Source organism: Equus asinus, chromosome 4 (genome assembly GCF_041296235.1).
Source record: "Equus asinus isolate D_3611 breed Donkey chromosome 4, EquAss-T2T_v2, whole genome shotgun sequence".
In the NCBI taxonomy this organism is placed as follows: Eukaryota; Metazoa; Chordata; class Mammalia; order Perissodactyla; family Equidae; genus Equus; species Equus asinus.
In genome coordinates, this window is record NC_091793.1 from 37303063 (window position 1) to 37316120 (window position 13058).

General features: G+C 39.7%; 1 protein-coding gene across 14 annotated transcripts in view; it reads left to right on the forward strand.

Moving 5' to 3' along the window:
- Positions 1-13058, forward strand: part of CFAP54 (cilia and flagella associated protein 54) — a 308554-nt gene that overhangs the window by 223974 nt on the left and 71522 nt on the right. For all 14 annotated transcript variants that reach the window (XR_011502650.1, XM_070507105.1, XM_070507102.1 and 11 more), the window contains 2 exons: positions 2841-2939; positions 3948-4089. Coding sequence is in view for 13 of the 14 variants with exons in the window: in XM_070507105.1 (XP_070363206.1) it covers positions 2841-2939; positions 3948-4089 (241 nt within the window). In the remaining variant the exon portion in view is untranslated. The remainder of the gene's footprint in view (positions 1-2840; positions 2940-3947; positions 4090-13058) is intronic.

The window sequence follows — 13058 nt, forward strand, 5'->3', positions numbered from 1 at the left end:
GCGGCACCAGTGTGGGTTGGGGGACGATGAGGGGCAGTTTGTCTCACGCACCAATTTGGATACAGATCAGCTCTCGTTCTCTGGTCTCCTAGGGGCCTGGCTTCATGGGGTCCCTAAACATGGAAACTTTCCCCTGTCAGCGGGTTTCCACTGCACCAGCTGCGGGAGTCCTGGACGATACCCTGGTTGCACGGCCCCTCCCCCACTCCTTCCCACACCCGTGGCAGCGATCCCAGTCTCTAGGGGAGGGAGCGAAGTTCTCTCCTACCCGGTTCCAGCTTCTCGGAGGGCAGCTGCAGCCTCTCCGTCCTCCATTGTTTTGGTGCTGTAGGTCTCTGATGGTCTGGCATTAGGTTTATTGGCTGAAATCCAGTTTTTCTGATCCTTTGTTGTAGTTTGGAGGGGAGAGAGTCCTGGGTCAGCTCACCCCGCCATTTTGCTTTGCCCCTTCCCTGAATTCTTCTTTTTACACATAGATACGTAATTGTCCCAGCACCATTTGTTGAAAAGACTATCTTTTCTTCATTGAATTGCCTTGGCACCTTTGTCAAAAATTAGTTGCTCACAAATGTAAATGTTTATTCCTAGACTCCCAGCGTATTTCACTCATCTCTGAGTCTACCTTTCCATGAGTAGCCACTGTCTGGGTTACTGTAGCTTTTAGTAACTTTTGAAATTGGAAAGTACATGTCCTCCAACTATGTTCTTCCTTTTCAAAATTGTTTTGGCTACTTTGAGTCCTTTGCATTTTCATATGCATTTTAGGATCTGCTTGTCAATTTCTGCAAAAAACTAACAACATTTTGGTAAAGATTGTGTTGAATCTATAGATGAATTTGGGGACAACTGACATCTTAACAATACTGAATCTTCCAATTCGTCATATGAACTGTCTCTTCCTTTATTTATTTCTCTCAGCAATGTTGTTTACTTTTCAGTGTACAAATCTCGTACATTTTTGTTGTTTATTGTTATTGAGAATGGAATTTTTTCTTAATTTCATTTTCAGATTGTTCATCACTAGTACATGGAAATACAGGTGATTTATGTGTATTGAGTTTTATATCATGTGACCTCGCTAAATATATTTATTAATTCCAGGTGTACGTGTGTGTGTGTGTGTCTTGGGATTTTCTATGTAGAGGATCATGTCCTCCGCAAACAAAGACAATTTTACTTCTTCATTTTCAATCTGGATGCATCTTTTTTTCTTTTTCTTTCCTGTTTTCATGGGCTAGAATCTCCTGTGTGATGTCGAACACCTTTCCTATCTAAAAATATGCCCGCCATATTCTACAGAGAAAGACAAACACTGTATAATTTCACTCATATGAGGAATGTAAACAAACTTATGGACAAAAGGAACAATTTAGTGGTCACCAGGGGGAAGGGGAGTGGAGGGTGGGCACAAGGGCTGAAGGGGCACACTTATACAGTGTCTGACAAATATTAATGTACAACTGAAATTTCACAATGTTGTAAACTATTACGACCACAAGAAAAAAAAAATGCCCACCGTATTCTTTTCCCAGTCCAAATTTTTTCATTCTGAGCTTAACTCTCTCCTCAATGAAACCTTCCTTTCAATTCAAAATGAGCTCTTTCTTTTTTGAATGTCTGTGTTGCTAATTGTTCTTACACTGTAGTTATTTAATGTTATTCTTTTTTCTTCATTTAATGTCTATTATCTTATTTCCATAATTTAAGTAGGTAAATTGCCCAACCTTACAGAGCCAGTAAGCGGCAGTGGCTGCCACAGAGCCCAAGTGGTTTGATTACAGCTAATGTGTACAGCTTAATGACTAGGATCTCTATACCTTGGGACAGGGCTGTATTGCTTAGATCCCCCAAAGGCAGATCTCTGTAGGTATCATGTACTTCCAAGCCTAACACTTGATCTAGGCCAGGCCACACTTGCACATTGCATTTCCTGCTCTGACATCAGCTCTACTCATTGCCTGCCTTTTCCTTGGGAGTCTTATAGACAGAAGTAAAAGAAGGATACTTTTGTTACTGTTTGTTTTATTCTGCAGTTTTGTTCAAGATTAAAAAATTGGCCAATATATGAGCACCAAAAAATTAGAACCAAGCAGTTTAATTGAATAACTTTATCCAGATTAGTTAAATCTTAAAAATTGACTATTAATACTTATGTAATACAGACAAGGTATTATGTTGCTGGTGGAGTTTCTGTTTATTTCTCTAGCATTCACTTTCTTATGTTTAAAAGCTGGACAAATATGCACATCCATGGTAAAAAAAATCTCCATTCAGCGTTGCTTTTTGCTGTTCTGTGAACTTTATGATTACATCATTACTTTAATAGTTTCCTAGTTAGAAAGCTGATAGCAAATACGTACCAAAAACGTTTAAGTAATATTCTTATTTCTGACATCTTCACACACAATAAATTCAATTTATAGATCCTCTATTAAAGTGGTAAGTACCATATACTTAAAATGCCATTTGTGTTTATTTTATTGTTATTCAAATAATGCAAGCTCATTATGGAAAATTAGAAAAAATAATAAAATTATTTAACCACCCTTAAAATCTTGGATAACCACAGTTAGTAATTTTCTCTGTATATACAGGGAATTATATGTATGTACATCTTTTTAAAAATGGAATCATACTTTGCATACCATTTTGTAACCTACACTTTTCTTTCCCCAGTTTACTTTGAACGTCTTTTCACGTCAATAGATACGTGTCCATTATTATTCTTAGTGGCTACATAGTGTTCTACTAAAATGTCATCTTCAGAAGATGAGAGAATTTATTATGCAACTTTATATCTTTATCTATCTTTGTCATTAAACATTTGCCATATTTTTTAGTCTTTTCCCAGAAGGCGTAGTTCTATTAAAGAACCGACAGTAAATATATTTGAAACGTACAGTTCGTTTGCCTGGATTGTGATAAGAGCTGCTGCGCAGGTTGGTGTGATTTTTTCCTTTTTTTTTTCTTCTCCCCAAAGCCCCCCCAGTACATTGTTGTATATTCTAGTTGTAGGTCCTTCTAGCTCTACTATGTGGGACGCCACCTCAGCATGGCCTGATGAGTGGTGCTAGGTCCACGCCCAGGATCCAAACTGGTGAAACCCTGGGCTGCTGAAGGAAAGTGTGTGAACTTAACCACTCGGTCATGAGACTGGCCTCGGTGTGATTTTTATTTAGTCTTTCTCTTTACTGTCATATCTGTGCTGTCTACATACCAGTTGTTAAGGCAACACAATGTATATATATATAAGAGAAAGGAAAATTTCACATCTTTTGGGATTTGTGCCAATGTTTCTTCTTTGGGAAGATTAGAAACGCTCTTTGTATGTGTAGTATTTTAATTAATTAATTAATTTATTTATTTTTTGAGGAAGATTAGCCCTAAGCTAAAATCTGCCGCCAATCCTCTTTTTTTTTGCTGAGGAAGACTGGCCCTGAGCCAACATCCACACACGTCTTTCTCTACTTTATATGTGGGATGCCTGCCACAGCATGGCTTGCCAAGTGATGCTGTGTCCGCACCTGGGATCCAAACCGGCAAACCCTGGGCTGCTGAAGGGGACATATGTAAACATATGTGTACTATTTTTAATCTCTATTCATCAGACCTAGCTTTGTTTGTTTCAGCTTTTCTTTTACGAAAATATTGGCAGATACACATGGCACACATTTGACATTTTGGCAAATATCTGTCATAGCCAGGTGAGGTGGCCTATTTAAAGTGACTTATACATTAATTAAGTTGTCAACAGCTATGATTTGTTCAACTGTGATATACGCTACATATCGCGGATCCCATGTTGTTTTTCAGGCTGTTGTTATTTTATCTTCCAATGTACGTTGAATGTTATTTTATGAATTCACTTTTTCACATTATTTACCTAATGGATAGTCTATGAATTAAAAAGCTTACATTTATGAATTCTAATTATGCATTAATTTTAGGTCAGTGAAGCTGTGCTGGCAATTAACCTACTTATCGGGAAGAAGAATGCTCGAACTGATAAAGTTAGCCAAGGAGCATTATCAAATATTCCAGAATTTGCCACTGTGGATCTTTTGTCTTCATATACAGATTATTTGCTTGGTATGTTTGAATGTCTAGGTATTTTATAAAAACATGATACATGTAATGTGTAATCAAATTTCAAAGGTTTAATTCCAGTGATTTGTTGGGTTTTAGCTTAGACACAATAATGGTTTGGAGAACTTCTGGGAGCAGATAGGGGTCTTAGGGCCTACCTGTCAAAATAAGGGGGCCTCCCACTTCACTGTACATACATACGTGTTAGTCAGCTGCTGCGTTTCAGATGCCGGCTCTGTGAAAAAATGGTATTTCCTTATATCTGTTTATTTCCCAGTCCACACGTATCAAATGAGACCTTTTGGGACTATTTACTTGAGGGACCTTCTCTGATCCTCTAAAATGTGTACTCACTCCCACACTCTCCTATAGCTCCCTGTTCTTTTTCTTAGTTATTTTATATTTGTATGTGTGTGCATGCACGTGATTGTGCATATTTGAGCTCTGTCTCTCATTAAATTATCATCAGCTCCCTGAAGGCAGGGACCTTATCTATTTGATTTGCTACTCTAGCTATAGAAGTCCCACATTGCTTGTACAGAGCAGACATGCAATGTTAATATTTGTGAAATGAATTAATGAATGAGAGGTTTGCAGAATTTAAACTTGACTATACTACTATTTGTGTGTTTTTGTTTAGGATTCCTTTGTTAGTCAGTCAACTAGAATATAAACCTCTAAGTCAGATCAGCAACAACATAAATATTTAATATTCATTTACGTGTTTGTCCATTCATTCATTTGAAAAATATTTATTGGGTGCTTCTTGTGTGCTAAGCACTCGGATAGGTTCTAGGAAGCGAGGTCCTAGAGTCTGACTTCCAGACTGACGTTTCAGTAACAACAATATCTAATTTTGCTTGGCACTAGGTGAGCATTGACCCAAAGGGGATGAAGCATGTTGACTAACCTGATGGGGGTGGGAGTGATCTTTCTAAAGCCCCTGGAGCCCCATCTGTAGGCAGCAGCTTCCTCTGCCGAGTGTTGTCAACCTTGAAGAGTGTCTGATACCATCCCCTTCCTTGACTCTTTCCTGAAGAATATGTGGCCCAGACTATTTTCCAGCCTCAAAATGCTTTACCTGAGGTCAAACCATTAGGTGGACTTTTTATACGAGGCATGTTTTCTTATTTTTATTGCCTTCATGCCTCGTCAGATTTCTCAGCTATGGCCTGGACCTCAGGCTGAGTGCTTGGTCTTGCCAGAGTCCCCATAGATGAGCTCTTTAGGGATAAAGTGGGGCAGTCTGGCACCCGGGAAGCCAGTGGGGGCTGGTTACTGCTTCTTGCACTTGACCCTGCCTGGCAGCTCAATTCTCCCTGGTTCAGAAGGACAGGAATGCAGTCCTCTTAGAGGCACAGTATTGCTTTCTACAGAGAGTGCAATATTAATCATAAAGAGATTTCAGTTTACACGCAGATCCTGCCAAACCATTTAATTTCTCTCAACCCCATTGTCCTAATCTGTAGACTGAGAGAATTCGATTTGTTTATGGATAAGACTAAAATCTGAAAATTTTACGACTGTGATTCAAAGTTCCAATATGGCTATTTCTTCTTCACACTGGCTCTTTCTTACTTCTGAAAGATGTGTCTTCTTTATCCTAGACATTTTCTTATGTTTTACCACTTTTTAGGGAAGGGATAACAAGTAAGTTTCATGTAAAATGCTGTATTACGGAGCAGCACTGTGGCCAAGTGGTTAAAGATCTGTGCGCTCTACTTCAGCAGCCCCGGTTGGCGGGTTCAGATCCTGGGCGTGGACCTGCTCCACTCATCAGCCAGGCTATGGAGGCATCTCACATACGAAAATAGAGGAAGATTGGCACAAATGTTGGCTTGGGGCTAATCTTCCTCACCAAAAAAAAAAAAGAAAAAAACTGTATTAATCAGTTATTGCCAAAATTAGGCTGCATACCAAATGAATCTAAAACTCAGTGACTTACAATGACAAGAACTCATTCATATCCTCATCTCATATGTTCTGCTTCAGGCCACAAGTTGAGTTCCAGTGTACTCCATGTACATTTTGTTATGAGACCCAGGCTAAGAGGCAGTGGCTACCAGGGGCATGTTCTTCTCATGGTATATGCCAGAGCGAAAAAGCCAAGCCAAATCATGGAAGCGTACTCAAGGCCTCTCTTCACATTACATCCCACTGCTCAGAGCAAGTCATATGGCCAAGTGCAAAATCAGTGAGGCAGGGAAATGTACTCTGCCTGTAGAGGAAGGAGAGGGGCGTGAATGTTTGCTGAATGAGAATCCCAACTATCACATAGGACAAGTTCAGTCTATGGCTGGTGGCTACCTGAGAAGAATTCTGAAAGCCCATATGGAAAGACAGGAATAGGTGCTGCTGTGATCAATGAATAATGTCGCCCATGGGCACACAGTGGGGCATCGCCTCGCCTAACCAAATGATCTTAGTTGATCAGTTGAGCGAGTAGTCTTCATCCCAGCTCTGCTTAATACTAGAATTTATGCTTCCTTTTTGTATTTCAGTGTTTTTCATAGCATATTCCAGTTTTCAGTTTCCATTTTGTGACATTAGCACTGCTTTACTATTTTACCAAAATAGTAATTTGAAATTACCAAATTTTAAAGTGCAATCCATTTTGCATTTTTCCTTGCCTTAAGAATAATAATTTTGCCCTCCAGTCTTTTCCTAGCAGAGTGATAATTAATGCACGTTGATGATTCCCCTCACTTCAGTATTTGGGTTGGAAAGGGGTTCTGAATCCCCACCTGACTGTCACAAATACCCAGATGGCAGTGAGGCTCATATTATAATGAATTACTAAAGGGCAACAACAGCAAATAAAACTTGTTTGATTTTCCTTGCATTAGCATAAATTAGCATCCAGGAGAAAATGTCCTCAGTAATCTTAACTTTAAACAACACTAGCACTGATCTGTACACGAGGTGATGAACAATATTCATTGTTATTGTGTGCAGAGTACTAGATAGTTCTGTCCAGAAAGGAGGAGGAGTCACAGAACACAGCAAGGAAGTGGGTCTTGCCTTCCATGAGCTTCCAGTCATTGGCAATCAGAACAGGCATACACCTTAAAATTATATAAATGCATCTCTTAAGAGGCCCATATTAATAAAGGAGATTAATGTATCTTAAGCTAAATAAATGCCTTCTAAGGGGAGCTGCACACAGGCAGGATGGGCATATGAGTTAATTAGGAACATTTTTTTTCTGGAAGAAGTATATTGTGGGTCAGATGTAAATGGACCAGAGATGTGGGGTACTGGAGAGGAGGGGAAGCACATTTTCTCAACAGAGCCCAGTGACAATCAGAGAAGCATGATGACAGAATAGACTAGTCATGTGTGGAGGATAGAATACAGATAATCTTGCCAGAAGCTGAGAGCAATTGTGTGATATCTGTAGAACAGAAAGAGAACTTAGCGATGCAGCTGGTCCAATTTATTGAGGTTTCCTCTACATTGTCTTGTAGGAATAGAGACCCTGAAATGATGGTACTGGCAATATGATACCATATTTAGATACAATGCAAACAACATTTATTAGATGCCCACTTTGGGCCCAGTTATGTTCAAATATACTCCATCGTTTTATCTTGATTTTCTTGTGGCCTTAATACATAATTCAGCTAGGATAAAAATCATTAATTTCTATAAGGCATTTTGAATTACAAGTAACATTTCAGATTACTGGTCCTGGATGCAGCCTCTCATAACTGAATACACATGATACACAGAAAAATATAAATGTTTGTCATGCTAAAAACTAATGTTGGTAACCTATTGTCATAATATAAAAAGAGATCTATGGAGCAGAACTGAGAATCACAACTAACCCTTGATATATGCTTTGCTTCTTGAAACAGAGAAAACCTTCCAACCTGAAAAAAACGTAATTTGTCCCTCCCTTACCGCCTGCCCCTGGTTCAGAGACGCGGAGTCCAACCAACCAAGAACTAGGATGCTCTTCCTCTCCTACTATCTCAATTTCTCCTATTGCTCCAAGACACAATTCCCCATAGTGGTGGGGAGCTAGGGGAAACATTACATCCTCAAATTCCAAATAATTACCCCCCTGATAAGTGGGAATAGAGAAAATTATTCATGCTAGCAACAGTGATGTTTGTGTGTGTTATGCGTATGCTTGCTGTATCAGTTCAGAGTATTAGCGATTGAGACAATTGGGATGGTGAGAACCATCCTCGGTGAAGCAGAGCTGTCCTGGTCCAGTGCCTGCAAGAGTATGGAAATTCCACTCGGAGCCCTGCACATTGATGCCTTAAATCTGAGAAGGGGCAGTACCATGACTGAGAGCAGAGCGTACATTCTCCACTGTGTTGTCAGACACTAGGTATGAAGAGACTCTCCTTGTTCTAGACAGAGTCAGCAATGGAAAATAAGAGACAACAGATCACACAGGTGAGAAAACATTGCCAAACGAGCACAATAGAATGCTGTCCTAAAGACCCAGAGAAAGATTGACCCTTCAGGGAACAAAAGGAAATGAAACAAGATTGTTGGGTCCCCTTAGCAGGGCCCAAGCAGTCAAAGACTGACAAAATGACAGAAGGCACCACATGATAGTGGGACAAGTGGTACCTGATGCTACGTGTCAGTGCTTTCTTATGTAATTTCATTTATCCTTTAGGAAAATTCTGTGAGAGTATCATTACACACATTTATTAAATGAGGCAAGATACTCAGAGAGGTTATGTAACTTGAGTAATATTGCACTGCTAATCAAAACCCTGGTCTATGCAGTTCTAAAGACTGTGCCCTTGATCATTGTGTTGGGTAGGATAAGAAAGTAGTGCCAGGAAATCAAAATATAGAATTGATACTTCTGGTCAACCTGTTGGACTGAGCTGATGTGAAAGATGCTCCTGCCCTTCCCCATCCAAACATATAACAAGGTTGTTTAAAATAGAACCAAAATTGTTTTAATTTATGGCTGAGCATGAAACCAGGAAAGCGAAATCCCAAGTTGCCAAGGCAGCATGGGGGCTTTATAAGCAGGGCTGAAGGTGAGACCTCCCTGGAGAGGGAACGGCTGGGGCTGGGACTTGAATGCCTGGTTAAAGAGGGGTCTGGAAAGAGGGCCCTGCAAGGAGGGAAAGTCAGAACCTGGCTAGCTGCATAAAACTGGACTTCATAGTGGACTTGTCCATGAATCAAGGACTAGAAATACACCGCCTGCTGACCCGAGTAGATGCAGAGAAACATGCCAGGTGCCCACAGTCAGGGCCAAACAGGAGCCAGTTGGGAGAAGTCAGAAATCCACCTTAGAGTGTAAGGTTGGAGATCACAGCACCTGCATGAGGCAGGGAAATGAGCATAAAAACTGGCCCAGAACCAGTGAAACCCTCGGAGCTCTGGCTGGGGCTGGTGGGAAACTATTTCAAAGAGAGACTCCTCAGTGTAGGCGTAAGGGACTCTCCCCACCCAAAGGTCTTCTGAAGGTACACTGACGGCACAGATTCTACCTGGACAAGTTCTGGCATCGCTTGTGGATTGTAAAGGGAAAGGAAAGAATTGTAAGCGTTGTCAGAAAAAGCAGACTTTCTACAAAGGAATAAAAATTGAACTGGTCTTAGTTTTTCTCTGTGACATTAAAGACCAGATGACATTGGTCAAATATGTATAGAGGCTTTTTTCCTTTTAATTTAGTTCAGTTTTTTGCATAGGTAATTTATTCTCAAGAATCAAAACTCGAAAGACGTGAAAGGGTATGGAGAGAAGGTCTCCCTTCCATTTTCTCTGCAAGTAACTCAGTTCTCCCCAGAGGCAATCGGTATTGTCTGTGTATTAATGTCCTATTCCTGCTGTAGCAAATAACCACGAATTTAGTGGCTTAAAACAACACAGATGTATTATCTTGCGGTTCTGGAGGTCAGAAGCCCAAAATGGGTCTCAGTGGGCTGAAATGAAGGTGTCAGCAGGGCTGCCTTCCTCTGGAGACCCTAGAGGGGAGTCTGTGACCTTGCCTTTTACAGCTTCTAGAGCCCGCCTGAGTTTCTTGGCTTGTGGCCCCTTCCTCCATCTTGCAAGCCAGCAGTGTAGCATCTTCATATCTCTGACTCTGATACTTTCACTCTTCTGCTTCGCCTTTCTATATATAAGGACCCCTAAGATTACATTGGACCCACATGGATGACCCAGGATACTCTCCCCATCTGGAGGTCAGCTGATAGGCAGCCTCAGTTCCATCTGCAACCTTAATTCTCCTTTGCCTCATACCCTAATACAGTCACAGGGTCTGGGGATTAGCACATGAACATCTTGAGGGAACCATCCTTGAGCTACCACACTTGGTTTTTTGTGGTCTCTACCAGAGATACGGCATGCTTATACAAGCTGCCAAGGTTCTGTTATAAAGGACAGAATCCACTCCAATTTATTTAAGTGGAAGGAGATTACTTAAAAGACTTTCAAAATCCCTGTGAAGGCTAAAGAAACAAATTCTAGGCTAAGCGTCCAGAAAGGACTAAGCCACATGTAACTGGACCATGAAGGGAACTATAGGTTTTTATTTTGTTTTGTTTTGTTTTATAAAGTGTCGTAGTCCGTTCTCACTGCTATAACAGAATATCACAGACTGGGGAGCTTATGAACAACACAAGTTTATTTCTCACACGTTTGGTTGCTAGAAGTCCAAGATCAGGCAGCCAGAAGTCTAAGATCAGGATGCCAGCAGATTCAGTGGCTAGTGAGGGCCCGCTTTCTGGTGCATAGATGGAACCTTCTCGCTGTGTCCTCACATGGTGGAGGAGGCTAGGGATCTCTCTGGAGCCTCTTTTATAAGGCACAAATGCCATCATGAGGGCTCCACCTTCATGAGCTAAGCACCTACCAGAGGCCCCACCTTCTGATACCATCACATTGGGGGTTGGGATTTCAGCTTATGAATTTGGGGGACACAAACGTTCAGATTATAGCATAAAGGAAGCTGTAGAATCAGGAATCTGCCTGCAACATAGGAAGCCTGTGCTCTAGCTGTGGTGTCGCGAACCACGCTGCCTCTGCCAGCATCCACACCAGCAAAAGAGATGCCTTGAATCCCATCTCCTGCACCGCTTAGCACAGTTCCAACTTCAAGTCTTGCATGAATGCACTGGAATCGAGATGCTAATCCCATCTGGGGCCCTAGCTGCAAGGAAACCTCAGGAACGTGGTTTTTATCTTTGTAACTTCTTTGATATGGGAAAGCACAGTTGGAGATTAGGATGGATGTTGAGTGAGCCAATGTGGTGCATACACTAATACTCAGATATATTTTTCCCTTAAAAAATACAAATATTGGTATAACTATTAGTACACACAATTATGCATGTTGCTCTTTTTTTCTTCAACTTAATATAAGTGTATCTAATGGGATTTTTTTCAAATCAATACATAGCTTCTTTTTTTTTAATTTTTTATTTTTTGTAAAGATTTTATTTTTTTCCTTTTTCTCCCCAAAGCCCCCTGGTACATAGTTGTATATTCTTAATTGTGGGTCCTTCTGGTTGTGGCACGTGAGACGCTGCCTCAGCGTGGCCTGATGAGCGGTACTATGTCCGCACCCAGGATTCAAACCGAGGAAACACTGGGCCGCCTGCAGTGGAGCGCGCGAACTTAACCACTCGGCCACGGGGCCAGCCCCCATAGCTTCTTTTTTATTGTTGCGTAATAATACACACACACATATATATATGTATATACACACACACATTGTTATATATATAATTTAATACAAAAGCTAGTATGTATATTGGATCAATTCCCATAAGGGAAATTTCTGGATCAAAGGGTAGATTTGTTGTAATTTTGATAAAGCCAAATGCCTTTCACAAAGGTTATGCCAGTTTGTACTCCTGCCAGCAATTAACAAAAGATCGTTTTTTCCCTATGCCCTTGCTGATAGTGGTATATTATAAACATTTTTTAAAGCTTTGTCAATATGTTAGGGGGAAAAAGATTTAATTTTAATTTGTGCGTTTCTTACTAGGAGTAAGCTTAATAAGCATCTCTTGTATGAACTTTCTGCTCATAATCTTTGCTCATTTTTTCTTGAGGGTTTTTTTTGTGCCTTTTTTCTAGGTATTTGTAGAAGCACTTTATTATAGAAATCAACCCTTTAACTATGATATTATTTGCAAATGTATTTTTCCAATTATCAGTTGTTATTTAACCTTTTTTGTGGTGGGTCTGCACCATGAGGAAAATTTTATTTCTAAATAGTATAAATTGTTAAATTTTTTGCTAACTTCTGGATTTGTGTCATTGTTGGAAAGGTCTAGTCTCTGAGGCTATAAATGAGTTCTCTGATAGACTCTTTTAATAATTTATGGAAATCTATTTGGACTATGGAAAGAATGACAAGTGCATATCAATTTAGTTTTTCCAGATGGCTACTCTGTTTCTGTACTTTTTATTCATTTCGTATGCTCTCTCTATTCAGCCTTCAATACCACATTGTTTTAATTATTGTAGCCTTAAAATATATTTGTTCTATTAGGGTAAATCTCTATTCATTACTCTTTCTTTTCAAAATTGTCTTTTATGGCTCTTATTTTTTTCACTTTGGAAGTAGTTTGTCTAAGTTAAAAAACTTCTCCTGTATTTTTATTGGAGTTGCACTACTTCTAGACATTAACTTGGAAATAACTTACATTTTTATGGTATTGAGTCATTTTAACCAAAAATCTTGTGTATTTTATGTCCTATGTTTTTTAGTTCATCTTTTTTTTTAAAAAAAATTTTATTAGTCCCTTAGGAGTGTGTTAACATTTTCTTCAAATAGGTCTTGTGTTTCTTGTTAGATTCATTTCTAGATATTTTATCTTTTTATTGGTATTGTACATTTTTTTCATTATATTTCTACTGGTGGTTGTTTTTATATATAGTGATTATTGATGTCTATATTACTTTATTATCTTTAGATGTTTTTCTCCAGTTGATCATTCATGAACAAAGTCGGGGGCAACACACATTTTCTG